This window comes from Alosa pseudoharengus, unplaced genomic scaffold, assembly GCF_046254945.1.
Source record: "Alosa pseudoharengus isolate Yale_2024_CS ecotype anadromous, Long Island Sound unplaced genomic scaffold, YU_APseudo_1.1 YU_APseudo_1.1_scf_2, whole genome shotgun sequence".
NCBI lineage: Eukaryota > Metazoa > Chordata > Actinopteri > Clupeiformes > Clupeidae > Alosa > Alosa pseudoharengus.
In genome coordinates this window covers 44368062-44396014 of record NW_027468663.1, presented here as the reverse complement: position 1 = coordinate 44396014, position 27953 = coordinate 44368062, and the positions used below count along the sequence as shown (strand labels likewise).

Below are 27953 nucleotides of genomic sequence, written 5' to 3'. Positions count from 1 at the left end.
ATATGGAGTCACAATAGAAGGAGTACAAAAATATTTTCCTTTGAAGCATTGAGAGAGGAGAGTCACATGAATGTGTGCCCGACCGTGCACATATCAACAGCGCTATTACCAAACATTCATCTCCAGTCTGTCTTTAGACATGTGCAAACTGCAAAAAACACCATTACACAACAGGATGATCCAAAGACAGCCATTTCTCTGTTCCAAGTGTCCTGTTTTCTGTAAACGTGGGCAACAGGGGAGCCGTTTCTGGCCGTTATTCAGTGTAGTATACCACAAGTGATACTTTGGCGGGTTTGCTGGCGTCTGAGGAAGGCGGCCCTTCCAGCTGGTTGGGCAGAGCTGTGGTGGCAGGGCCCGCGGTGCAGTTATTGTCGTTTGTGCGCCGCAGGACTCTCATGCTCTGCTTGTTCACTCGGGATGTGCTCCTGAAGCTAGAACCACGCTCAGGCGCCTGACATTTCAGCATGGCACGGAAACACCGGTAGAACTGGTGGACACACACACACACACACACACACACACACACACACACGTAAGAGTATCAACACAAGTAGATACACACAATCATATATAAAATGCATATGCAGACGCATGAGAAAGTTAATGCAAACATACAGTAGGTCATCTCATGTAATAACTGAAATGTCTATGCACAAATGCAAAGACAGAGATTATTATTTAGAATAGTTCTAGAGAATAGCTTAATTAACCTGAATTGTTTTTGTTTCAACTGTGCCATCTGGAAATGAGGGCATTTCCTCATTAATTTCAGGTCTGTTTCTGGTTCTTATGATAATGGTTAGCAGGCTCATTGATCCATTACTGATCACCAACAGGAGGGGACTCCGAGTCATTCAATGCAATGTATTATATAACCTTAAAGAGAGAATCATTACAGGTCCATTAGCTGTGAATAAAATAGCTGAATGTGCATGCCATTTTGTATTCATCTCACTGTGAGGGTCAGCTGCAGCTATCTCTGCCCACCCATGTAGAACAATACGAGGTCTCGCTAATTACTTGTTCAGTTTTGTTCTACAGGGAGTTAATCATTTATTCTGAGAACCAAAGAAAGCCATTGTAGCATTTCCCTTTTAGCACTGGTCATGATATTAGTGGGGATAATAATGAGTGATAATCACTGTCAATTTGTACACTTTCCATTCCATTCAGTGGTGGCCGAGTTGCTGGGGTCTATATCTATAAGTAATGATTCAGGGTTATGGCAAAAACATCTTTGCACAACCATTAATAACAATAATTACCCATTCATATATTCTTATAAATTAGCTCTAATCTGAAACATGCTCTGAAAATATGTGCACATAAAATGCAAGGTATATTTAGGGAAATAGTAGGTAGCTAGTGCCCAGCATTCCAGCTACAGCAATTTCCCATTTATTACACGCATTATGTAAGCAAAACAGTGTTTTGTGTAAATAAAAAAACAACTGCACATTGACCACAACCGTGTATTAACAGTTTATTTAACATGACGATATTGAATTTCACACAATTACCATTGTCAAGCTGTCCACATGTGTGAAACCACTCGTTTGTGAGTGTACATTTGCATTACATGACATTACAGTAAGCCGGAAATTGAACCGACAACTTTCAGGCTACTGCACACTAGCCCAGCTCCTTAACAACTACACTACCACCGCCCCATATTTACACGTGGAACACTACTTAAAAGTGCTTTAAGCGATGTTACGCAGTTTCTAAGCTAAAACAATTTTTGTCACATAAGGTAAACAATCTCCTCACCATCCGCTAGCTGCCTGTTCCCTGAATACACTGTAAAAAAAAAACGCAGCCTGCGAAGACAGCTCAGGCTCCAAAAACGCGTTCAGGAGAGTTTCAATCGCACAGGAGGGAGGGGCGAGCTAGCTCTCTGTTTTGTTTGAACGTCAACAGAAGTGATGTTACCCAACATCGCTTAGAGCACCTTTAATATTCAGATAGAAGATAGAAACCAATGAACACAGTGCCTAACAGCAAAAAAGCTCTAATAATGTGGCTGCAATCCTTGCAGGTTGCAGCATATAAAAGTAGTGAATTATTTCACATTAGTACACATTAACAAGTTCAGACAGAAACAAGCATCGCTTCTACTTCTAGTCCCTACATCTAAACATTAATTTGCCTACATAATGTTAAACTTAAAATAAGTCAAGTAGCCTGTAGGGAAAGGGTCTGTAATCACACTTGTCATGCACAACACTTTCATGATAAATATAGTACTGTATATATTGAAGAGCATATGCATTTTATACTGAAAAGGCATAATGCCCTTATACCAAGGAAACAAGAAATATTACTTTCTGATTGGCTGATAGGGGGCTGATTTGTATTGGGGCATCTATAAAGTACATCTTGAAAAAAAATCAATCACCATTCCATATGAATGCTCAGGAGATTGTAAATGGTGTATAAGTGGCGATGTATTCTAAAATAGAATATAGGACAGATCTCCCAAGTACATTCCATTTGTTGATACTGCTGAAGCAGTGAATATGACCATATTAACAGTAGTGAATGGTGTCAGTAAGGTAGAACATCCCTTGAGAAAACGTAGTGTACTTAGTATACTGTGCTTCAGTCATGTATACTTATAGTTTACACTACATTTCCTTAAGAAAAGTAGGCATACCCTAGAATGTTCCCTTATATGGTAGCAGACCATTGTCCCCACTCATTGAACTGAAAAGTCACAAAAGTACATGACAGGCAAGGTATGCTGAGTGAAGATATCAGAGTTCAATTCTGCAGAAGAATGGCAAGTTTCCTTATACAATGCCATGGCAACTGTGGACTCCAGAAGGGAAAAAAGATAGAAAGTGCTTGGCCACTTCAGGACAGTATCCATTTGAGGGGAAACAAAGCACATTTCCCAACAGAGTCCCTGGTCTGACCCTGTGGCTTATAGCCATTAATATCTGTCAGGCAACCTTACATTAGGAGGCTTCTCACTATAGGGGGTCATTCAGATGTAAATGAACTGTGGCAGTTCAACTGCTTTATTGTAATAGGTAAGGTAGACTGAAAGTGTACATTCTGCCTTGCACCACAGCCCTGCTGTGGGCCAAGAGCAAGAGGTGAACGTTTTTGTTAATTGATGACAGCACCGTCAGGGAGTAAGAGGTCTGTGCTGATGGTGCCATTGGTGAATTCCGTGCCAAAAAAGTTGATGTGAATTGAGATTAATTTCCGGGACTCATGCCTTAAACAAAATGTTTCTCACTTTTCTCTAACATTAACAGAGGTTTTACTGACTAAAAAAACTCCATCACTTTCTAACTACAAGCGAAAGTGTTCAAGACTCCCTTAACAACACTGCTGTATATCAATGTCCTGTGGCTACAAAAAATGCCCTCACTAAAGGAGAGGTGAATAGTGTCTGTGAAACCAATTGCAGAACATTTTCAATGGAATTTCAATACCACTGAATACCATACAGTGGAATAATCCAAGAAACCTCTATGTCTTAAAATTGTATGGGGTTATAGAACATCAACAGACTGAATGTGTACACAACTGATCTATGTATTTTCTCTTATCATCTGTTTCTGATCCTTTCATAAGATATTTATGGCACATAATTATTATTGTACATCACACAAATCTAATTTTGTTTTCCGTGTTGCCTTAATAGCCCCATTGATAGCCATCTCTCTCTTAACAAGAGGCAATACAGTACTTACCCATCATCCCAATCTGTCCTGTAGCAGTTGCCACCCTGCTGTCCATGAGGTCTTGGGTGGACACTGAATGCAATTCGTATCTGTACAGCATTTTTAGTCTTCAACTCGCCTCAACTCACTGTTTCCATAGTTACGGGCTGGGAGGAATTGAAGACTGAAAATGACATACAGGAGTATCTGTCTTCAGTGTCTAATTAGTGACATAATTTCCTGAAAATTCAAAATATTGCTTTGGGGGAGGAGAGTTCTTAATCCAAAATGAAATTTCATTAATAACCATTAAATAAAATTTTAACAGAACGCTGCAATGAAAATAATGGCAAACAAACCATTACATTACATGCTGTTGCTGTCATCTCAGACAATTTAATTAAACCTGCATGCATACAGTACATAACCCATTCTTTTTCACAGTGATCTGTTCACTGATCTCAAACATCAATAATTTGCCTTAATTACCTCCCATTTAATTGTCGCATGTAATCCTCAATTACTAGCCCCAGAATTCACCAGAGCTCAACTAAGCTTGTGAGTACAGTAGCAACAACAAAAGAGTAAGAAGCACTCTGACACCTCTTCCATGTTGTTTACTATCTGTGGTGTAATACTAATAATATATAATAATGTCTTTATAATATTTATTTATAGAACACTTTTTGGAATCCATGTGGGGGCAGCCGTGGCCCACTGCTTAGCACTCTGGACTTGTAACCGGAGGGTTGCCGGTTTGAGCCCCGACCAGTGGGCCGCGGCTGAAGTGCCCTTGAGCAAGGCACCTAACCCCTCACTGCTCCCCGAGCGCCATTGTAGCAGGCAGCTCACTGCGCCGGGATTAGTGTGTGCTTCACCTCACTGTGTGTTCACTGTGTGCTGTTTGTGTTTCACTAATTCACTGATTGGGTTAAATGCAGAGACCAAATTTCCCTCACGGGATCAAAAAAGTAAAAAAAAAAAAAAGTTACAAACTCTAGACTCAGTATTTGCAAGAGTCAATGAGGTCTCCTGATAACGCTGTGCTTATCATATATCTGAATCACTCCAACATGTGTACACTGTACAGTCCCCAGTGGTGTTTAACACATCAGAACAAGAGGAGAGTTCATACAGGGAGGGATTAAAGGCTCTGCTCCTTCCCTTATTATAAAGGAGCGAGAGGCTGAAGCTCCTGAGGGAATGACACTACAATTAATGAACGCACATTAACAAATTCACCATATCAATTATTATTGTTTTTCTGAGGGGAGTAGCCAGCTACTTTTAGCACAGGACAGGTCCAGAGAAAGTAAGGGGAAGACAACAAAAATAACATAACATAATATGTTTTGGCAGAACACAGTAAGGAATACTGATGAGATCACAGCTGAAAGGTGAATGGCCAGCTACTAGACATAGTACAGGGTCTGCTAAAGAGAAAACACAAACTGACAAACCAGAAACTGCTGGCAAAGAGGCCAGCAAGGGGCAACCCTGGTCTGTCTAAAAGTTCTGTGACTACTCACTGACTCTTGGACGGATGGAACACCAACAACCAAGCTGCCCAAAGTTCATAATGCCACACAAGAGAGAGAGAGAGAGAGAGAGAGAGAGAGAGAGAGAGATGTATAAGAGAGAGAGAGAAAGAAATAGAGAACAAGTTTGAGACACACTGCGGCTGTCTGAGAGGGGAATTGATTGGGCTCAAGACAGAGTGAAGTGTACTGTGGGCCTTGAGATTTCGCCTTTTTCTCTTTCCTAGAGAAATGATGATGATGATGTTCTGCACAAGGCCTTGGCCTCTGGACCTTTGAGACCTCTACAGGCCTCTACGCTGCTGTCAGAGGGTCAGCAAATCATGTCTTACGCATCTCACACACTGAAACGTAACACACACTACTGGCAGCCCAGAAGACGTAAGACCATGAAACATTTATTCAGCAAGAACATTCAGTATTGATATCAGTTACAAGAGTTTTGCTCCAACTAATCCACAGTTAAGTAAAACCAAATGAATAAAATGTATCTGGCCACGTGTGGCCAACACACTTGCCCTACAGAACGTTTCCTTTTTTTCCTCATGTTCTGATGGTGTCATTCTTATTTGATTTGAATTATCTTGTTCTCACTTTTGTTATCAGTTGCCAAACAGATTTGCCTGTGCACGCCAGACAAGGGACAGCAGGGATAGTCTGGCCCATAATCTCTGCTGAATCACATTACAGAGTTAGATTCCATTTAGTCAACCTCATCACACCAACAGTGCCTTGTATCTGATAAGGCAGTATCCCTAGTGTATTTGTGCATTTCGGTCTGGGCTGAGAGTTTGGCAATGGACAGACTACCGCCTGCTCCACGCTGGCTCAGACTACCGTCTGTGGCCACACCGGCTCTCTCACTGAGCTGCGCTCACACACACCACAAGGCCAAAGCCTGTCCAGCACTCCTGCAGGTGACATGCAGAAACAACTTAATTTGTTTATCAGTGTCGATGCTCAGACTTGAGTGATTCATCTCCTCTGCTCTCCCAAAGCGAAAAGGTACCCGGAAATGAAAACCTTGAATGGAGATGCAAACATAAGCACCATGCACTCACATGCTTGAGCTGCGCACACACTTTCTCACTCGCACACCACAGGTACACCCACATCTAAATAGAGGTCACACAAAGAAAGTTTGTGTCTGCAAGTCCCTTTCTATCGCAGAGCTGATTAAGTTAGGGAGCATGCGAACAGAGTCTGCCTTCTCCTCCCCCCCTGTCGGTACCTTGATGTCCCAGTATAAATAGAAAACCCCTGACAACCCAAACAAGCAGGAGATGTTATTTACAACTGCTGAGAACACTGCTGACACATTGACAGATGGCTTGATGAGCACAACGAATGGGATTACACATGAGAGCGTGCAACTCTGTGCCACCAGTAAGTTATGTCCTCAGATTCCCCCAACGACAATGATGCAGCTTAATATGATTGTGTCCTGTGCGTGTGTGTGTGTGTGTGTGTGTGTGTGTGTATGTGTACTGTATGTGTGTATGTGTTGTCTCACATACCATATTGCAAAGACAGGTGGTCCCTGTGTGTTGGCATTGTCTTACCTGCTTGTTCATGAATATGTAGATGATGGGGTTGATGACCGTGCTGGTCTTGGCGAGAATGGAGGGGATGATGCTGGCCTCGGGCGTTATCAGGTCTGGAGGACCAAAAGTGGCCAGGAGAGCCATGATGCCGTAGGGCAGCCAGCAGACCAGGTAGCACCCCACCATGATAATGACCATGGCCAGGACGCGCTGCTCACGTTTACGACCCAGCGCTCTGTTCACACCACTCACCTGCACGCACGAGAGAGAGAGAGAGAGAGAGAGAGAGAGAGAGAGAGAGAGAATGGACTGCATGAGAAAGGTGTGAAATGTGATATACCATATAACTGAAAGTAGGAGGGAGACAACGCGACAGTAAAACAGGTCATTCGGGGGGGAAAAGCTGCCAAAGGGAATAGACAGTGGTTGAGAGAGAGAGAGAGAAAGAGGGAGAGAGAGAGAGAGCAAGGGAAGACAATGATGAAAAAGCCTGAAGGTATAGTCAAAAAGACAGCAGCGCTTCACAGTGCTTACATGAATATTTCCACCTGCCCCATTTTCCTACCCATCACTCCATCATTATCGACACTCTTTTCACCATTTCCCTGAATACTCGGGGTAAAAGCAAGCAACATTTTTCCACAGCGCAGGGTGGGGGGGGGGGGGGGAAGAGAGAGAAAGACACAAGGGTTGAATGGCAGCTGGATCCTGCAGTGGGACTCGCACCGTCCCCTCTCAGACCCCTGCTCCAACCAGAGCGTGTTTTCATCTGACTATCTCCACGACTATCTCCACGTTAAATCAGTGCTCTCCTGTGACCCACGTCACTCAAGACACCATGGAAGCAGACATGTTGTCAGCCAGTGCTTTCAAATGGTAACTGAGTTGACATTATTTGTGACATAGACACACACAGAGACACACACAGAAAGAGAGAGAGAGAGAGAGACAAAGAGAAACACACAGATTTGCACACAAACTTACGCACCCTCAATCACACCCACCAATCGAATTAAAATTTAAATCTTGTCATTTGTCCGTGGCTGAAATGTTTGCTTCTTGACAATGATGTGAGGTGGACCTCAGCATCTTCTACTGACAGCTCTTTTAACCATGGCCAGTGAAGGGCACCATTTTATCCTTCACATTCCGACCACATACACAACTCGCAGACAGTGTAAGTAACAGCTGTACTCAAGACACTTTTCTCTAGCTTTGAGCCACACTGACACATTTCTCCTTGACCATAATCATTTTCTTTGTAATAAGTAACCAAATCAACAAACACTAACATCACTGGATTGATGTTATTCAGTGCTTTCCACTCCAATGTTTTGCTATTATTCAGCAAACTCTGCCTGAATGGAAGCCATTTCAGGGTTTCATTTGTAAAATATTAGGTGGGGGAGCTCAGTAGAATATGCCCAAGCAGCACATAAATTGGTACTGTATGCATAAATAAATAAGGTCTATCTAAATATTGTTTCAGAGCACAGAACCATTAAACTTCCATCCATTAGACTGCTAAACCAAATAAGGTGTTACTTGCCAATGCAGTGGCGAATATTCTGTAACACAGGCATACATCAGAATGTTGCGTTTCCCTACAACTCAGGGGATACATCTTTATTTATTTTACAAATACTAGTGTTGCATTCATTATGTTTTAGTAAAAATAATGTTTATAAGAAATGGTGTGGCAGTGAGAGTCTCCTGTCATACTCACACTGTGAGGTAGATTTGACTGACTTGGAGAGCAAGAAAAGGACAATCACTTCATTACAGTTCATTAAGATCACCTCACCAAACCTGTCCACCCTTGAAAACAAAAAAACAGCCAGGGAAGTTGCAAACCATTTGTCACACACCTTTATGACCATGTAATAGCCTGCCTACATGGCCAGTGAGCAGAAACACTCATGCATAATTCTATAAAAAGTACCCAGGCCCTAGTTATAGACCAAAAACAGCTAGGAAATACCTACTTAGATGTGTCTTCAATGTTTCAGTAGTCATTCTGGCACTGAATGGTTTGCTGAATGCCTGTTTGAGTAAGAGGAGCAGAGGAGGAAATCTATGTTTTCTATATTCTTTATTTTTAGATGTGTTAACTTAGAATTTTCTCTCCAGGAGCATGTGCTCACCTCAGTCTAATTGCAATAGTATGATATAACGTGGGAAGTCATTATTGCGATCACCCTGTCAGGGTGTATGTGACAGAAAACAGCTGACAAGGTTGTGTGTGGAAATATTAGCAGAAGTCCACAATGCAAAACAGGGTCCATTATTGTACATGCTATAACTCAAAGACCATTAATGTCCTTACAAAACAGTCAAAACCAAGCATTCAGTTTTGTAAAGTGTCCATTTCATTTTGTCACCAAAAGGCAGCCCTTTGACATGTATATTGGTTTGCACTACACTAGTGAATGCGTAACTATACTGATCTGCGTGTACTGTAGGTGGGCAAGAGGCTTGTGTCTGCCACTAGCTCATAGTGAGGAATCTCAACCAAAGAATGCAAACTGCCTCAAAAGAAATACAATGCTCAGTTACATTAGCCACATTCTTTCCACTGACTGGAATCTAATATGCCTTTATGCTTGGTTATGCTGAATTCTGTTGGTATGCCATAACTGTAAGGTAGTGGAAAGTTACTAATATAATACAGATTGCACAATAATCTTGTTGCAGGTATTTTCAATAACCAGGGCTCTGGTGGCAAAAGGCCAGGGTCGTTGATGGCTTGAGGGTCTGGCACCAATCTGAATGTATGCAGTGCACAACAACGACCCTGTGAAATCGGGTTGTTTGCTGAGGAAAAGCAAACATGTTGTCTCCCCCATTTGGGAGTGCTCTGATCAAACTTCTCCTCTCAAGACATCAGGCATGTACACAAGCTAAATCAATGGAGGTGACGATCATCCAAACAAACACAGAGACATGATTGTGTTTCCAAGCAGAGCCAACTGCTTTTACCTTCACCAAAATACCTAAAAAAATAATGTTTGAAATCTTAAAAGAAGAAATAGTTTTTCCAGTGTAATCTGGTAAACATACTGAGACACACACATACACAGAGAGTAGTGTGTAATTTTCCTTTCAATATGCTATGATGTGCATAAGTTTTCTGGTGAATCATACAGTTATGTTTTTTATAGGCTGTACTATGCAGTTCTGAACACATACCTTTTATGGATGTGGATTTAAAAGGTAAACGCTTTAACTCAAGAAAAGACAGAGGAAAGGGTAAAGAGATTTGTAGGCTTACAGCATTCAATTACTGTTAAAGTCACCTCTGTTGTCCTTCCACCACCAGTCAGTGAAAATTGTATAGATAAAATGCAGCCATAAAGGTGCTACACTTAGAGCACTTTTTGTTTTTAATGTACTGTATGTTTATGTGAGAAAGGCAGAGAAGTTTATCCCACCTCAAACCCTTTGCCCAATGGTATCCTTTACAGTACCTATAAGCTTGAACTCCAGAGCTTGTTTGCTACCACACCATTCTGAATACTCAGAACATGTGAACTCAAGGGGTAAGCAGGTTTGTTTAAATTGTTTAATTTTTTCTAATGACAATAAGGATGTAGACCGATCAACACCCATAATGCCTCTTAATTTTTAATTAACTGAGTATAACAGTGCCCTACAATGTAAGTTGTAATGGACTCCAGTTTCACAGTTTCACTGTCATTTGACAAAGAAAATGTACATGGTGGCAGCAGCACCCAGCACCACATCCATGCATTTGGCCCTGTCCTGCCCTATCCTGCCCCGCCTGTCCATCCCCCCCCCACACACACACACGCCATACTTACAGATCCCCGCGACCCCACAACTTCCTTGCTCACTCTCACGTACATCCATCTTTTTCCATCTCGGCTTCGTGAGCCCATAAGGAGCTCCTGCCAGCCCTGGTGTTCCGGGTAAATGTGATTGATTGTATGCTTTGTGCCTACTGCATTAGTTGAGGAGAAGCACAGTGCCCTGGCAGGGCTTGCTTGTCACCAGCAAAGCGCTGTCTTGGCAAGAAGTGTCAGCATTCCACTGGGCCCTTCACAAAGACTCTTGCAATCCTGTAAACCATTTTCTACTCTCGCTCTGCAGCGAGGGCCTGCTATCACAGATTGCATAGAGAGAGCAATCCTAGGAAAGATCTAGAAAGAGAATCTGAAGTTCAGCCACTTTTTTGTGCGTCTCTTTAATACATTGCAAGCCTAAGAAAGACAGCAGAAGAGAAGGAACTAAATGGGCTCTACAAATCTTTCTGCCTCCCATCACAAAAACTTTCAAAGGCCACTTATGATGTGTAGCAGGCATAACATAATGCAAGAAGTTAAGGGGAAGTCATATCTTCCTGTTGCAATTTTGTAATAAATAAACTATTATTATCATCAAGTAAGTGATGATACAATTTTCATTTGGGGGGGGGGGGGTTATGTATATAAATATATATAAATGAAACCTGTTATATACTAAACAAACCCATGGTTCAAGGTTGTTTCAACCCCTGCATGGTTCAGTCGGGTAGGCCTACTGTACACTCTGGATTTCTAGTGTGCTATAATTGAATTAGGTGCATGCAGAACAGCTGGTGGTGAATTGTCATGGAAGAAGTTGGGATATCAAAAAGGAAAAACAAGGTAACAGAAAGCTGAGAGAGAGAACAATGACAGTTACCCATTCCCAAATAAAGATCACTAACTTTGGCATTTCTCTGGTATGCACTGTTACATTATGTACATGGCATGATAGCTACATCCAATATTAGTGGATTGAGGTTAACCACTGCCTGGAGGATATTGCGATCTAATAAGTTAACAGTGCAGTGTCAATGTCACTTTACCTAAATAATCAGGTTAACTCTGAAAACAAGATAAGTGCAATTTTAGTAATGAATAGAGTTCAGTGGATTTGTAGCCAGCTAACTACCATACGTCACCTAACTAGGCTGTTTAGTAATCAGATCCCTTGTCATGCACATGCAGCTTTAGGATTAGGCATTTTATTTTTGCATATGCTATAAACTATAATTCTAACACTCTAAATACGGACACCCAGTATTCAAAAGTAACAGCAGAGAAGCTACAGTATATCGTAGATCTCCATCTTTTGTGTGACCATATTTCATGGTGTTTGAGAACATTTGGAAACATGTTGCCCATGTCAAATACCACTAAATTTTAAAGAATCCCTCGAAACTGTTTCTGAATTCATGTCTTGCTAAAAATTATACATGCCACTCAAGCAGGCCTACTTCTGACTAGGCTACCTGTTTTCAGCTTTGTTTTAATAGTTTAGTTGGCTATTATCTGTCACTTACTACAACCACTCGTGTGGTTGTTTGTTTGTTTTAGTTATAACTTTGGGATTACATACTTAACAGTCAGCCCTATTATTAATTTTGAGTCATACAGAAAACTGTGTTAAATTGAGAAATTAGTGGCACAGCTTTGTGAAATGCTTAATGGTGCCATATTTTTCTATAGCCACTGCCCCCCTGTTGTGCTTTGCCCCTGATGATGTTCATTTAGATGTTCATTTCTGATCTGGTCATAAAAATCAAGGAACTCTTATCGCAGCATTTATTATTTAAAAGGTCCATATGAACTCCCATTCTGACTAATCTCCAAAAATAAGCCTCTCCTCCACCTGGGGTTGTAATATACATAATTATTATTAATGGTCCAGTAAAAATGCAACTCAGTTTTGCTCAGCTACATCAAGAGCACATTTTTCATGTGCATAAACATTCTATTTGAAGGAGGATATGATTTGAGTCACACGCTGAAAAATTGATATTGAGTTGAATTTACAGATGGGACATGTGCAGCTTCTTTGTCTTTTTACATATCGCATGCAATTTACACGGAAAACTGTGGTTCAACTCAGTGTTAATCCAAACACAGTGGAGTGATTCAAATATGAATACAGTGGATTCAGGATGGTAACGACCAGGCTAGATTCAAATATGAATACATGCCAACTGCCCATGTTCACCACTGCTACTTGTAAGCACACAATTCTGTGTTATGTGTATGATTTATTATTTTTTTATGTGTATGATTTATTTAACAGTCATGGAATATTTGAGCATTGAACATGTTGACCACATAACAATATAGCACAGCATATGATTAATTTATCCTTTTTCTGTTTGTAGAACATTACCGGGTATTATGATATCTGTCTTCATTTGGAAATACAACAGTGTAGACTTATCGATCATTATTTTAGTTTCAACCCTTCTGTGGTTTTATTGTGGTGTGGTTTTGCACGCAATCAGCATTCTCTGGGCCAAAAATTAGCCACACACATTCCCTTCTGTACTGATAAAGCTTCCTCAACAGGCCAGCATTGAAAACAAATGTATATCTATTGATATGAGCACATGTAGTGAATGCAGTGTGTGAAAGTGGGCCAGTGTGAGTAATTTGTCCAGGGGAAGCTCTGCTCCAGATCACTTACACAACTCTGTAGGGCTGAGATGTGTACTCCCAGAGAGAGAACCAGGGCAAGATTCATGACACAAGCACACCAAAGACACCTAAGCCGCAGACATTTATTTACCGACGTATGCTGTATTTATGAGGGCAACAAGCCATTGCCCGCCCGCACTCCCTGCAGCCTGATCCATCTGTGATTTATGGGACTAAAGGGAACAAAATGTTCAGGATAATATCTGGTCTATGTTATCAGGACGCCAGGAAAATCACAGGTTCACAATCTTCCACTCTGTGGGTTTCTTGTCCTCCTTTGACCATGTTGTGGAGCTGGAGGCACCCTAAATGAATTAGGCAGAAGTCGGTCACTAATTACTACAAATTATAGCCCACATGATGATCAGATGCACAATTTTCTTTAGATGAAGATCACAGCCTAAATCCAGCTCCTTAAAACAAGCATTTTAGCGACAATACATTGATGCTAATAAAAGCCAAACTCAGTTACTCTCCACCCATTGTTGGATGCTCTGGTATGGAAAATGCCCGCACCCTTGGGTATTAACAAACAGAAGCAGCAAAAACACCAGCTGCAGTGCTGTTGGGAACACATCTTAACTGTTAGGTGGCATCAATGGCTTGATCCCTCCTGAATGTAAAAGCTAAGACCAACAGTTGTCCTAATAGAAACGTTATTCACAGCTAAAAGATCATTTATGTGGAGGCTCTCTAAACTGGGTCTAAATTGTAACATTGCAAGAAGGAGAAACAGTCCCATCCTGAATGTAGTCATGCTTCATTGTGTTGCCTCATTCAGTGATATAGTGGTGAAATACTTAGTTTGGGCTAAGACCAGACTTCGGGTCAATTGCATGGCTATAGATGGATGCACCAGAAGTGCTGGATAGCTGGCATAATTACGGACGGAGAAACTGTCCATCTGTTGTTAAGACTAATGGATGGTGGTGGTGTAGATTTGCGAGCAAGACACCGCTTGAGACGCCGTGTGTATGTCAGTCGTGGGCCGAATTATGTGTGTCAACTCCAAAGTCTGGAGTTGCTGATGGATGAACTCTGCAACTTCAGCAACATCAGTTTTATTGCGCCAATGCCAGAGGTGCTTTCTTTGCAAGGTTCTCTGTAAAGTGCGGAGGCTTATTTCAATATTATGCTCTTCATGTAAAAGCGTTTGTATCTCAGTGTTTGTAAAACCACGTCGAAAATAGTTTTCAATGATTGAATTCATCTTGACCACGGAAATATAAGGGGCAAAGCATTTCCTATTTAGTCATAGCGAAATATGTCAGAATAATGAGATACTATCTCACAATAACAAGATACTATCTCACAATAATGAGATACTATCTCACAATAACGAGATACTATGTCACAATAACGAGATAATATCTCACAATAATGAGATACTATGTCAGAATAACGAGATAGTATCTCACAATAACGAGATACTATGTCACAATAACGAGATACTCTCTCACAATAATGATATATATCTCACAATAATGAGATACTATGTCAGAATAACGAGATAGTATCTCAGAATAACGAGATACTATCTCACAATAACGAGATACTATCTCACAATAATGAGATACTATCTCACAATAACGAGATACTATGTCACAATAACGAGATACTATCTCACAATAATGAGATACTATCTCACAATAACAAGATACTATCTCACAATAACAAGATACTATCTCACAATAACGAGATAGTATCTCGTTGAGATACTATGTCAGAATAATGACATAGTATCTCACAATAATGAGATATAATAGATCAGAATTTTTTTTTTACGGGCTTCCATAAGGATTTGATCTTATATTTAATTTAATTTAAATTAAATTAAATTAAACATAGAATATTAATATGTGGCGGCCGATTTTGATTTAATGGCGCACCGCCACAGATTAGTCAATGTATGGGAAACACTGGGGTGTCAGTCAGGATTTCTGGCTCAGGTCCTGCTGGGAATGTAAGGCCCATGGCATAGTTTCCTCACTATGCAATCCACAGAAACCCAGTAGTTGAGAAAGAGGTGCTCGTGAGCAATGTTATGATGTTCCAAGGAAAAGGGTATTTTTGACCGCCCTCGTTTAACTTCTCTCTCTCTCTCTCTCTCTTTCTCTCTCTCTCTCGCTCTCTTTCTTTCACTCTGTGTGTGTGTGTGTGTCTCGCTTCCTGGCAGTCCTGGACATTGACCTATGTGTGGCGAATAATAATGTCTGTGGCTCAAGGCCAGACTTTCTGAAGTAAATCCCCTCCTCTCTGCCACGATGTGAAGGCCCACCTGCAGGGTTCTGACTTGCCTGCTGTGATGTCATCCCAGCCGAAGGAGACACATGGCAAGTGCATTCCCCAGAGGGCAAACAATTAACTCAACTTTAGGGGGAGTAACTTACCAAAAAAATGATTAATTTAGACAGGAGTAATTGGGAAAGATTATACAGGGGTATAACCTTTCTCTAGAGCCCACATTACATCTGTAAGTATATACTGTACTGTAGGCCTACCGTATGCTGTGTCTATGTCTAATCATTGATATAATCATACTAAACAGCAGAGCTTACCTACTGTCAGAACCCATGCAATCCTGTTTTTCTCAAATGTAAAAATCAATCTTTCAATCTACAGTTTACCATAACAGTATGAGTTAGCAGCGCAAAAACATTGTTTCTGTACAGGTAAGGTGATTCACTTGGTAGATATGCCTTGACGCTGTACTCGTCTTTGTTCTATTCCCTATTGTGGTTTAAAACTTTTTTTTGGCCATGAAGAATCGTGCTCACAATGAGCTCCTTGGAACAGATACGAGTGGGCAACCGACACGGTGAACCTTGCAAAGTTTCCCAAACTTTCCACTAATTCAATAGTTTTATCAGGCTGAATCCTAATGAGCCATTGCTTTGTACAGTCACGACAGCTGAAGTCCCATCAGATGACTGCAGCTCACAGATCCTGAACTGACAGATGCAACTGTTTGTGAGCAGGATAAAGAGATTCAGCCACAGATGGTAGACTCCACCTAATAATTGTTCCCTGCTTAATCCTCATATGCAAAAACTGCTCTTTCATCCCAGCCCAGTATTACGGTTTTACTGTGACATGGGGAGCTGTCCTAAAGTCCACTGTCATCTCCACAGTCTTCTTGGGGTTTAACTCCAGATGGTTCTGACTGCACCATTGGGCCAGCTGTTCCACCTCCTGTCTGTAAGCAGACTCACTATCCTGGATCAAACCAATGACGGTGGTGTCATCTGCAAACTTCAGGAGTTTTAGAGACGGGCTCTTTGGGGTGCAGTCATTAGTGTAGAGGGAGAAGAGCAGTGGGGAGAGGACACACCCCTGAAGGGCGCCAGTACTGATGGACCGGGTTTGGGATGAGATGCTCCCCAGTCTGACATGCTGCTGCCTGTCAATCAGGAAGCTGATGATCCACTGACAGGTGGTGGCAGGCACAGAGAACTGGGTGAGCTTCTGATGTAGGAGTTCAGGGATGATGGTGTTGAACGCCGGGCCGAAGTCCACAAACAGGATCCTGGCATAAGTCCCTGGGGAGTCGAGGTGGTGCAGGATGTATTGCCGCCCCATATTGACAGCATCATCTGCCGACCTGTTTGCCCTGTAGGCAAATTGCAAGGGGTCCAGCAGAGGTCCTGTTATGTCCTTCAGATGGCTTAACACCAGTCATTCAAAGGATTTCATGACCACAGATGTCAGGGCGATGGGCCTGTAGTCATTTAATCCTGTGGGAGGGTTTTTTGGGGACTGAGATGATGGTGGAACGTTTGAAGCAGGAGGGCACTTCACACATCTCCAGGGACGCACATCTCCAGAATATCTGCATAAAGATTGGCGCCAGCTGTTCAGCAAAGACACACAGACAAGACGGGGACACTCCATCAGGTTCCTCACTTCCTCAACCATCACCCTAAACACCGGCGTACCACAGGGATGTGTGCTGAGCCCTCTCCTTTACTCCCTCTTCACCTACAACTGCACACCTGTACATGGCTCTCACACCATTGTCAAGTTTGCAGATGTCACTACGGTGATTGGTCTCCTCTGCAAGAATTATCAGATGGTCTACAGGGAGGAGGTCCAGCACCTAACATTGTGGTGCACTGACAACAACCTGGCTCTCAATACCAAGAAGACCAAAGAGTTCATTGTGGACTTCAGAAAGTCTAAAGCTAGCACACACCCCTATTCTCATCAACAGGACTGAGATGGAGCGTGTCACCAGCTTCAAGTTTCTGGGTGTCCACATCTCTGAGAACCTCTCTTGGACCCTCAGCACCTCTACCCTGATCAAGAAGCCTCACCAGCATCTCTTCTTCGTGAGGAGACTAAAGAAGGTCCACCTGTCTCCTCAGATCCTGGTGAACTTCTACTGCTGCACCATCGAGCGCATCCTCACCAACTATCACAGAATGTTATGGCAACTGCCCTGCCTCCGACCGGAAAGCATTGCAGACGGTGGTGAAAACTGCCCAACATATCACCGGTTCCTCACTCCCCTCCTTCGAGACCATCCAGGGCAACCGATGCTTGCGCATCAACCACAGACTGTTCACACCCCACTCCCCTCCGGGAGGCATTACAGGTCTCTCCGCACCCAGCCTACTAAGCGCCAGCCCCCCACCCCCGACACCACTCACCACTCCCTGCCCAATGCATCCTTGCCTGTGCCTGCTGAGATGTCCACGGCCATGGCAACCTTGACAGGGACAACAATGAGGTGAACATTTTACAGACTTTTTTGACCATCAACAGCCCCCTACCCCGGACAATTACCTGTCAATTGCCTTGAGTCGTGGATCTGCTCGAGGTTTCTTCCTACATGTATCTCCAATTCTAGGGAGTTTTTCCTCGCCCCTGTTACTCATGGGCCTTCTTTGATTGCAAACATTTAACACTCTGTAAAGCGCCATGAGACATGTGCAATGTTTTGGCGCTCTATAAGTGATATAAAAAAATTGAAAATTGCATTGAATTGAATGTTGCAGTAAAAAGAGCATTTTACATTAAAGGGCTTTAGAAGGGGGCTAAAATGGACTCACAACTAATGAAAAGCTATCAGAGGAAACATAGCAATTTTCTTGGTAGAGCTCAATATTTCAATATTGACTTATGCCTAATGTGTGTGTGTGTGTGTGTGTGTGTGTGTGTGTGTGTGTGTGTGTGTGTGCATTTACAAGTAGGAAACTATTTCCTATGGTGCTTTTTGACCTACACTACATGTAGCTTATTTAATGCTTTAGGTCTGTGGATGTTAATAATTCAAAGTGCAATGTCATTTCTGTTTTCAAATGGCCAGACATATTTTGGATGAGTTCTCTGATTCTGAAGTTTTATTAACTAGGTGTTCTAATATTCCTGTGAAGTCTTTATTTCTGTTTCAGGCATATTGTGCATTTGTTTCCATAGTGCATTAAACATGTGCAACCCATAAATACCTTAAAAAGAAATAGGATTGAAAACCTAAATGTCCATGAATTCCATTATTTTGATAATCTACAAAATCTACACATTCCACCATTTTATCATTACCATTATACACTAATATAAATTGGATACTCGCTCAGTACAGATTCACACTCACACTTATGTACCTTCACTTAGGATTCCACACATGAGTTCCTGATCATCCTGTAACATCCTGAGGTTTATGTACAAGAGACCAGAGATACTACATATCATCAGGCTACTCTAGCTAACTGGGTCAATTTGGAGCAATTGTCTAGTGGGCAAACATGACAAGATTAAGGATAAATAATGCAGATTACTATCATGGCTAGGAGGACATTTCACTGATATGAAATGATTTGGAGGTATCACAGAACAAAGTGCCACTGTCCCATTCCAACCCATCATGCATTAAATACTAAAACCCCCTGTATGCCAGAGCACTTAGAAAACTTTACATCACAGTTAATTACCGCCTGGTTTATATATTAGAATAGTTATTTTTCAAAACTGGTATGTCATTGTGAAAAGTATGATTCAACGGATCTCATTTAGAGACTTAAAGCTACGTATGCACAGATTGTTTTTGTGCAACGTAGAGTATCTGGTTCCATCACATTAGCTTGTTCAAGTTGGAGTATATATCTACTACCGGCTAAGCCTCACTGGCTTACCACTACCACCCTTAGTCTTTAACTCAACAGACAGTCTTGTCCACAGTCACTGAAATATGTTGTTTATTTATTGATTACCTAACCAAGCTGGAACTTTTTGGTACGCGAATGGACCCTGGATGCCATGCGCAACAAGAGATGCATCGCAAACTCATCAACTGTAGAGGTCTGTCTGGCTTCTAGCATCAATAGGTCGTGCAGTCCTAGGAACAGCGGGGGCAAAAGAAACAGATGACACTTGATGCCCCTCACACATAGTTGAGGCAGTGGTTATGATAGCTACACTCTGAAGGTTGAGCTAATTCACTGTAAAAATTATAACTATTGTTGGTCTCGTAAAAGTTTTCAAATGAATCTGACACCGAAACAAGCTTTGTCATTTGCAAGTACCGGTAACAAGATACTGTCTGTCAAGCAAACTGGTGAAGTATGTTCAAAACAGAATAACAAGTAGTAGTTGCAATTAGGATAGACTCATCTTCCCTGATGGAATCCCCTTATATCAGTGATCTGCAGTTTCTTCCCATCCCGTTTCATGTCTCCTGTAAATTATGAAGGTGACTCCAGTCTTTCCTTGCTTATGGCCATACCACACTAAGCGTATCTGATGTTGGAATCTAAGCAGTGTCGTGCCTGATTTGTACTTGAAGTTTCCCCCCCCCCATTTTTACAGCTTCAAGACAACAATGTGTAAGACGTCTAATGATGTAGAGGCACTGTGGATAAAGACAGAGAGAGAGGGCTTGCTCTTTACCAAGGTCTCTGAATTTCTCAACAAAAAATAACTACCAGAGCCTCAATGAAAATGTATCCACCAACCAAAGACTGAGAAGACACAAAGAGTCAACTTAAGTGAGTGACTTTTATGCTTCCAGATATTTCATCTGACATCCCCAAGTAGCTGCTTGCATAGAGGCAAGGCTTGTATCAAAGTGAACTTAACAAGAGTTGGTGTTAAAGCAACACACCAGGGAGGAAGCATCTTCCAACCCCCTTTCCCTAACTTCTCTTTTCTGCCTCTTTATCGTTGATGGGAAATGTCAGTGGATGTCAGAATTTCAGAAGTTTGTGTTTTGTCTTTGTGCTCTTCTGTCCCACTGAGGTTAAGACAAAGCAAGAGCACTTCATTAAACGGGGCATTTGATGCTGTCAGCAACCATTTTTTAGTCATTACACGGCTCTGTGGGGGCACAGCGTCATATTTGCCTTCAGATTACAGAGGCGAAAACACCCAACAAGGGCTGTGCTCATTAAGTGACAGGAAACAGGGGCTATTATTCTCATTGATCCCAGCAGGCCTTCATTTTTGTGCATTCCCTGTGTTGGAAGAGGGATGGAGGAGCTGAGTGTGTCAGTGTGTGTGAGTAATAGACTGCAAGCAAAGTGTGGGATGTTATCAAGGGGAAATCGCCTTAGATTAATTCCCTCTCTCTCTCTTTCTCACACACACTCACACTTACACTCTCTCTCACACACACACACACACACACACACACACACACGCACACGCACACGCACACACACACGCACACACACACACACACACACACATCATTGCTCTGCAACAGGACAGAACAATAGAGAGAAAGAGGGGGAATACTAATCTCATTTACAGACTTGTAGTGTAGCAGATCAACATCATGGAAAACTTTTATTCACAATGCTAACTAGGGTTGCACATTGTGAATTCTGAGGCACCCTTGTGGGTTATACTCAGGGGTGGCAGCAGCAAGGTTGTACTGTTGATTCCGTTCCCTAGGGACCACAAGCTATGAAGTACAGCATACATGAGAGAGGGTAGATAGAGGGTGTCATGGCAATGTGTTTCTATCTGAATTTATCATTCTGGCAAGCTGATATACAGCCTGTTTACTCATGTGCTGTATGCTATCACCCATATCAATCATAATTTCAACTGTATGTCAGATATCAAGGGTTTTCAAATTTCACTGGGTGGAAAGGCTCAAGTTTCACTGGGAAGAAAAGACTGAATGTGTGAGAGTGAATCAATCAATGACAAGTGTTTTTTTCCCTTAGCTAATACATCATAGTACATTTGGCCTAACTTCCTTCACATTCTTGGTTGGTAGAACAGTTTGCTAGAAAGAGCAGTTCCAACGACCAATCGCAAACATGGTTGGAAAGTTTTTACATAACATGTAAAAACTGCACACATACAGTTAGCTTACTCGCTCAGTGGTGCCCATACCCTCTTACCATGGGGCCACTGCACAGGCCGTAATATATTGAGACACGGAAAAAAAAATCTTACACTCATTATAACACATTCTTACACAATGCTCAACAACTACTGAAGTCACTCCATAGATGCACTACTAAATGTGTAGGAATGTGTAATTTGAGCAAAAGTTGTATATTACCATCATCGCTCAGCAACTACTTCTTAGAACTAGATTCTTCTGATCTGTCTTTAGACCTCATAGACCAGAGTAACTACATCAAAGCTTTGTAAAATACCAGTAACAGTTTGCTGTCTTAAATATTGTGGACATATGACATATGACCAAAGAGTGTTTAACCAAAGAGTGAATATACACATTGACACCATTTCCATGCTCTACTACCTAACGTGCCACATTTTATTGAGTGGTAAACCAGTGGAATTAAACTCACATAAAGACCTAGAGGTAGGCAGGATATTTTTTTTTCATTATGTGAAACTGCCTATTACATGTTTTCATGGATAATGAAGTAATCAGTACATAAGTACTGTCTAGGCCAACATGCAATTTACATCTGGGAATGCCTCTCCATGGTGGATGATTGGGTGAAAAGAGATATATCACTTCACCTCACTACAACATAATTTCAATATTAAAAAGTTCACAGGAGATGATGGATTGTATTATATTTACTTTCTATTATTTGCCTTACATACGCATTGTTTTCAAGAAATGTTGGGTAATTCATATCATTATTATAATTATAATCATAATAATAATAATAATTATTATTATTATTATTATTATTATTGCTGTTGTTGTTGTTGCATTGAGACAATGGTAATTGGATTTCTAACATTATTTATGGTGCTTTGCCAGTTATGTCGGGGTTGCTGTGATTTTGACACACTTAGACATAGAGTTTTTCACAGATTAAGAGAAAAAGTGACATCTCTGTGATGTAGCAGCAGAGCCATCAGAGCGTCTGAATACATAGGCCACTGAGAGTCCAATAAGTGACAAGTAGTTCAGTGAAGAAGTCAGCCAAGATGTTCAGCAAAAGCCTTGCTCAGAACTAGGGCATTGCACTAGAAAGCAGACTAGCATTCAGGAGCATTATGGGACACATGCGATTCCGCTGCACTGAAAACATGTACATTGTGCAAGTGCAAATGTATGTCTTCCCTAACAATGAACCAATGGGTAGATACAATTGTCAGAATGTAGTTTATCTATGCACTGCATAGCATGGTGTCCACATGTCAGATCAGTTTCATACAGTATATCAGACACAGCACACAAATAGGAGAGGCACTGTGCTTACTGCCTCACCTGTTTTATTGCATACAGGAGCTTCCCGTAGCAGAACACTATGACGACGAAAGGGACGAGAAGGCAGAAGATGAACAGACAGATGATGTAGGAGATGTTGTTGGTCGTCTTGGCGGTCCAGTTCACGGAACAGGTGGTGCCTGGACCTTCTGGGCCATACTGGCTCCAGCCAAACAGAGGTGGGATGGTCCAGACGAGGGAGTAGACCCAGGACAGCGCCACTCCAAAGGACACCTTCCTGTAGTTGGTGGAGTCGGCCTCTGTGGGTCCCAGCATTGTGCTGTAGCGCTCGTATGACAGCACGGCCAGGGATATCAGGGACACGATGCCTGCAAAAGACACACCAGGGGCCACTAGGTGAGACAGACCAAAGGAACTGTTCTGGGCGTCCACACTACTGCATTTCAAATGATTACCCCACTATTGCATCAGAATTGAAAAATACAGCGGTTACTGCAAAAAGAAGTACATATAAGTATTCATATGTGACATACAGTATGGGTAAAGCCTGAGAAAATCACTAACACTTCTTCCTGGAGCATCCTGGGGAGAGCTGATGTCTCATTTAATCCCTGTATTGATTTGAACTTCGCACATATTCACTATTCTGTTCAACTCAGTGTCTCATCACCAGTGTTTTACAGGACTAACATTACCATAACTTCTGATCATGATTTAACATTCTAATACATTTTGTAGGCTACAGGTATTCATGTTCCCTACTGCAGTATTTGTGCATTAATTGCCACACTCGGTTTTGGTATCAACTACTGCACCTGTGTTTTGTTTACACACCACATGGGTATAATCTGATGCTCTTGCCAGCTTCATGCAAGTGTGTACACATTTTTCTGACATCACAATTAACCACAGCTCCCACCAGTAATTAAAAAATGAGAGGGACCTGCTTCTTTAAGGCAGCAGACTGAACACATAAATAAAAATGAGGGCCACGGCCCAGAATTAATCTCTGTAGATAAGCCAACTGTTCCGTCATAAGGTAACAGAAACATGGCTGCCCAAGCGTGTCAGGCATAGAGAATGCAAGTGCTCTCGAGCAGGGCAAAAGCTTGTCGGTTTGAACTACCAAGGGTTTTTCTCACTTCTTATTTCCTGCAAGCATCAACCCCATGTCTGTTGCCCAAATACCGGTAACTACCCGCTGCTGGCACACCAGTGGGTTAAAGCAATACTTGCTGTAACTGGACACAAAATAATTGCTATGCATAACCGAATATAATGGTGTCTATAGGGCTGAACTGAGTGTGTCCAATCATTCATTACACTATGTGTCAAGTCAGCATGACATTTCGCAAGTATAACTAATGGTGATACTGAAAAAATATGTAAAGGCCACAGGATATCCACACTACTGTCAACAGGGGGTGGCTCTACAGATTATGCTCGTCTGTGACTCCATGTTTTACTCTCGATAATGCCCCATATAAGGAATGGTTTCATGGAAACTACAGTGATTTGAACCAACTACAACCCTGCCCAGCTTCAAAATCCCATTAAAGTAAGCATCTGTGGGAAGCCAGCGGAGTGGTTAAGAGCCTACCTGCCCATCTGAAACAAACGGTCACCATGAAAAATACACATGGACCACATGTTTCTTGACACCTTTCAGCACAAAAACAGTGGAATGATGGATGGAGTGTGATGGGATGACATGTGTTATGGTCAATCGCCTACTGTAGTATAGCAGCCTCCGGACTTTTACGGCACAGCATAAAGCTGCAGCCCAGGAGCTATTGTCCCGTGGCACACACACTCCACTGCAGCATCCCTGTGTGCTCCTCTGTCTGGAGGCTTCGCTACTGCCCCTGCTTCAGTCAATAGTTCCGGCCATAAACCCTAACCGCTTGGACTATAAACTGTACTGTACCACTGCTGCTCTACACGCGTTCAATATATCTTCTCCCCAAGTCGACACGCTCACACACCCAGTATCGCACACTTGGCCACCAAAAATACACCCAGCTCCAACCCGCCAGATCTTTATACATGAGGGTTATGAGTGACTGGACTAGAGCTTGTGTCCATGACTAGAGAAGTCTGTAACATGAATATAAAATGTGCATACTACTATATGTGGACACATGGTCTGCTAAGAGGGCATTAGAGTAGACCTGGGGTTACAGAATGTTCTGGATGGGTGGTAGAGAGGAGGAACTTTTACACTATTACACAGTTTATTTACAATCAAAAAGGTACCCAGCTGTATTGGGATGAAACAACAGGCCAACCCTTCAGCTCATGATGTAACACTAACTACATATATATATATATAACATATTATGAGAATTTCTATTGTCAATGTGATATGTTCTCTATACAATATTGGGCTTCATTTTGCAGGTCTGATTAATTGCACTAAACAGAGACTGAGACATGTTGTGGTCAATTATAGAGTAATTCATATTGACAGTATTTTTAACAAAATAAGAAATGAGAGCTAAATACGCCCGGGCAGAGCATGTGGCCCAGTCAGTGTGAGGGAGCTCACATCCACGGCCTGACCGCTCATCTGTTTATGTTTGTAATATACTTTGAAGTGAACTTGATCAATGTGTCCTTCAATAAAATAGATTTTCAATAGACTCAACCAGCTATTTAAAATAATGCATATCACACATGCACACACTGAAATACACACACACACACACACACATGACTCAAAAGGAAGACAACTAAGACTTAGGCAGGTGCAGCAATGTCCTGCACACTAGTTTTTGGCTGCATGTCTGGCTTGATCACATAAAGGGGACTTGTTTGGCAGCAGACCCACATATTTCCATCAGTACTTAATGAGAAAAACATGACTTTTGTGAAAACATCAGTGCAGGAGACTATGCTGCTAGTCAAACAACAGATATCTCTTTAACTAATACCATATCAGTAGAACAAATATTAGATTTTGTGTGTTTGATAGAGATATGTTATCCACTTGAGTTTTACTGGCATGGTGTCAAAGGCTAAATCTGGCAAATGATGCAAAAACTCAAAACTGAGGTGACTTATGAACACATATGGATCCAGCTCTGCTGTACTTCCTATGGAAGCCCGTGCCTGTTGATTATACCTCTAAAGACATTGCTTGCAACCGTACGACCTCTATATCCAACTCATGTGGAATCTTACCCACCGCAGGGAGAGTTAGTTAAAAGCTCTGGCAGGACTTTATCCTAAAAAACTAAAAATGCAAGTGTGCAAAGGTTTCGGGTGACTGAGGATGGGGTCACCCGAAACATTTGCACTTGCACTTTAGTTTTTTATAAGGAGTCTGGTTAGGTCAATAAATCACTATTTGATGATATTCTCATTTTTTTAAGTCTACCTTTTGAGTGTGATATCCAGTCTTGTTTTTTCTACAGTCTTCATTGGGAGCCTATGCACCAACATTGACAATAGCCACTCTGTTCTTTTTTATGTTTACACCTTTGTCTTGAAATCCTTTGGCATCATTGCTTACTTTACACTACAGCCTATCTTTACATACTTACAACGTTAAATTCAGCATAACTTTTCTCACACATCAGCTGTTGGTCATCAGCTATAATTTGTGTGTTAAATGACAACAAACCGCATATTGATGAAATCCAAGACATGACAGACATAACTACCAGCAACCACAGTCATGGTACTGACAGGGAGAGATACACACAACCATTCACCTCAGAATGGAGAGCTCAAACTTTGCTGTGATGGCTGGGTGATTTGCTGATTTGCTCTGATTCTGACCTGTATCTTACATGGCTGTAACAAAGGCTGCTGGATGAAGTGGTAATTGATGCTAAGCAGTGAAAGGAAAGTGATGCTTCTCTGAGTCAGGGTCAATACAGCTGAAAGACAGAGACAATGTCATTGTCTTTAATGTCCAGCTTAGTCTGAACTCTTCATACTGTATTTGTTGACTAATTGACTGACTGACTGACTGGTTGATTGATTGATTGATTGATTGATTGATCATTCATTCATTAACCTACTGCCTATCTACTGGTGTTTTATCAGTGTCCACATGCATTTTTCAGAATCAATTCTCTCTAGGAGATTTAATGTCCACTGGTCTAGAGTATGTTAATTTCCCCTGGTCTTACGTGCGTGCACTTCCCATCACATACAGTAGCCTATGTCTACACATACAACGAGACCAAACACCTCCGATGAAAGTTACAACAAAAGGCAGAGAGAAACCCAAATATCTGTTTTGAGCCAAAGATGGCAACACGTCTATAGAAGGAATATGTAAATGAATGGTGGCACCTCAATAATACTAAAATAAAATGCTCTATTGATAATTATTGAAACAAATGAAATGTAACTGCAACATGGTACAGGTGTATTGATGAAAATCACGCATAATTCTTCCATTCCATAACTAACTTTTTTAAACAAATTGAGCTAAATGATAGGCTTACTGTCCTTTTCGAGATCCCAACCTTGTGACACTGACTGGTATACGTCCGCGAATCTCTACATTGCCTACCGTATCAGAATCTAGGCTACAATGAACATTTTAAAATCAACTTACCAAACAGAGTATTGGCGAAAGCGTACCACACACAACCGCTTTCCCCGATAAGCCATCGTCCTTGTGTGCTAGCGGCGAAGCTGAACGGAGTTCCCAACACACACACCAGAAGATCACTGAAAGATATATTAATCAGCAGCAGATTGATGGGGGAACGCAGCAGTTTGTAGCGGCAAAACAGCACAAGCACCAGCAGGTTGTTAAGGAATCCAAAAGTTCCTATGAACCCCAGACACACCGCGACTACTAAGTGCCCAGTCGGGCTGAGGGTGCGATTTGAAGTAGCCTCTAGAAATCCGTCCCCGGCACTGGAGCACAACACGCTCTTAGACCGCGCGCAAGTGCTGAGGCTGAGGTTGGACACGATCATTGCAATCCAGTTTGGGCGCGCAACCGCGCAGCACAAACAAATCTGGAGTAAGGGGTTTTGAATGTTATGAAAAGCCAACAATGTAATTTTAGATAGATAACTTTCGAGATGTCACAATCCATGAAGAATAGGCTAATATTAGTGTTTTTGTTGCGTTAT

At 41.8% G+C, this 27953-nt stretch overlaps 1 protein-coding gene across 1 annotated transcript; it reads right to left on the bottom strand.

Moving 5' to 3' along the window:
• Positions 1 to 27953, bottom strand: tmtopsa (teleost multiple tissue opsin a). The gene is made up of 4 exons (XM_076295161.1): positions 27425 to 27953; positions 22891 to 23219; positions 6781 to 7014; positions 1 to 490 (listed from the first exon to the last, which is right to left on the bottom strand). The coding sequence occupies exons 1-4, from the start codon at positions 27792 to 27794 to the stop codon at positions 257 to 259; spliced, it is 1167 nt and encodes a 388-aa protein (XP_076151276.1). The 5' UTR covers positions 27795 to 27953; the 3' UTR covers positions 1 to 256.

Bases quoted from the DNA above. Each gene is read 5' to 3' on its own strand.
- tmtopsa (XM_076295161.1), bottom strand. From the start codon at position 27,794: ATGATCGTGTCCAACCTCAGCCTCAGCACTTGCGCGCGGTCTAAGAGC. The intron at 23,220-27,424 runs GTAAGTTGATTT...TGTCTTTTGCAG, and splicing joins TTTCGCCAATACTCTGTTTG to GCATCGTGTCCCTGATATCC. The intron at 491-6,780 runs GTAAGACAATGC...TGTGTCCACCAG, and splicing joins ACATATTCATGAACAAGCAG to TTCTACCGGTGTTTCCGTGC.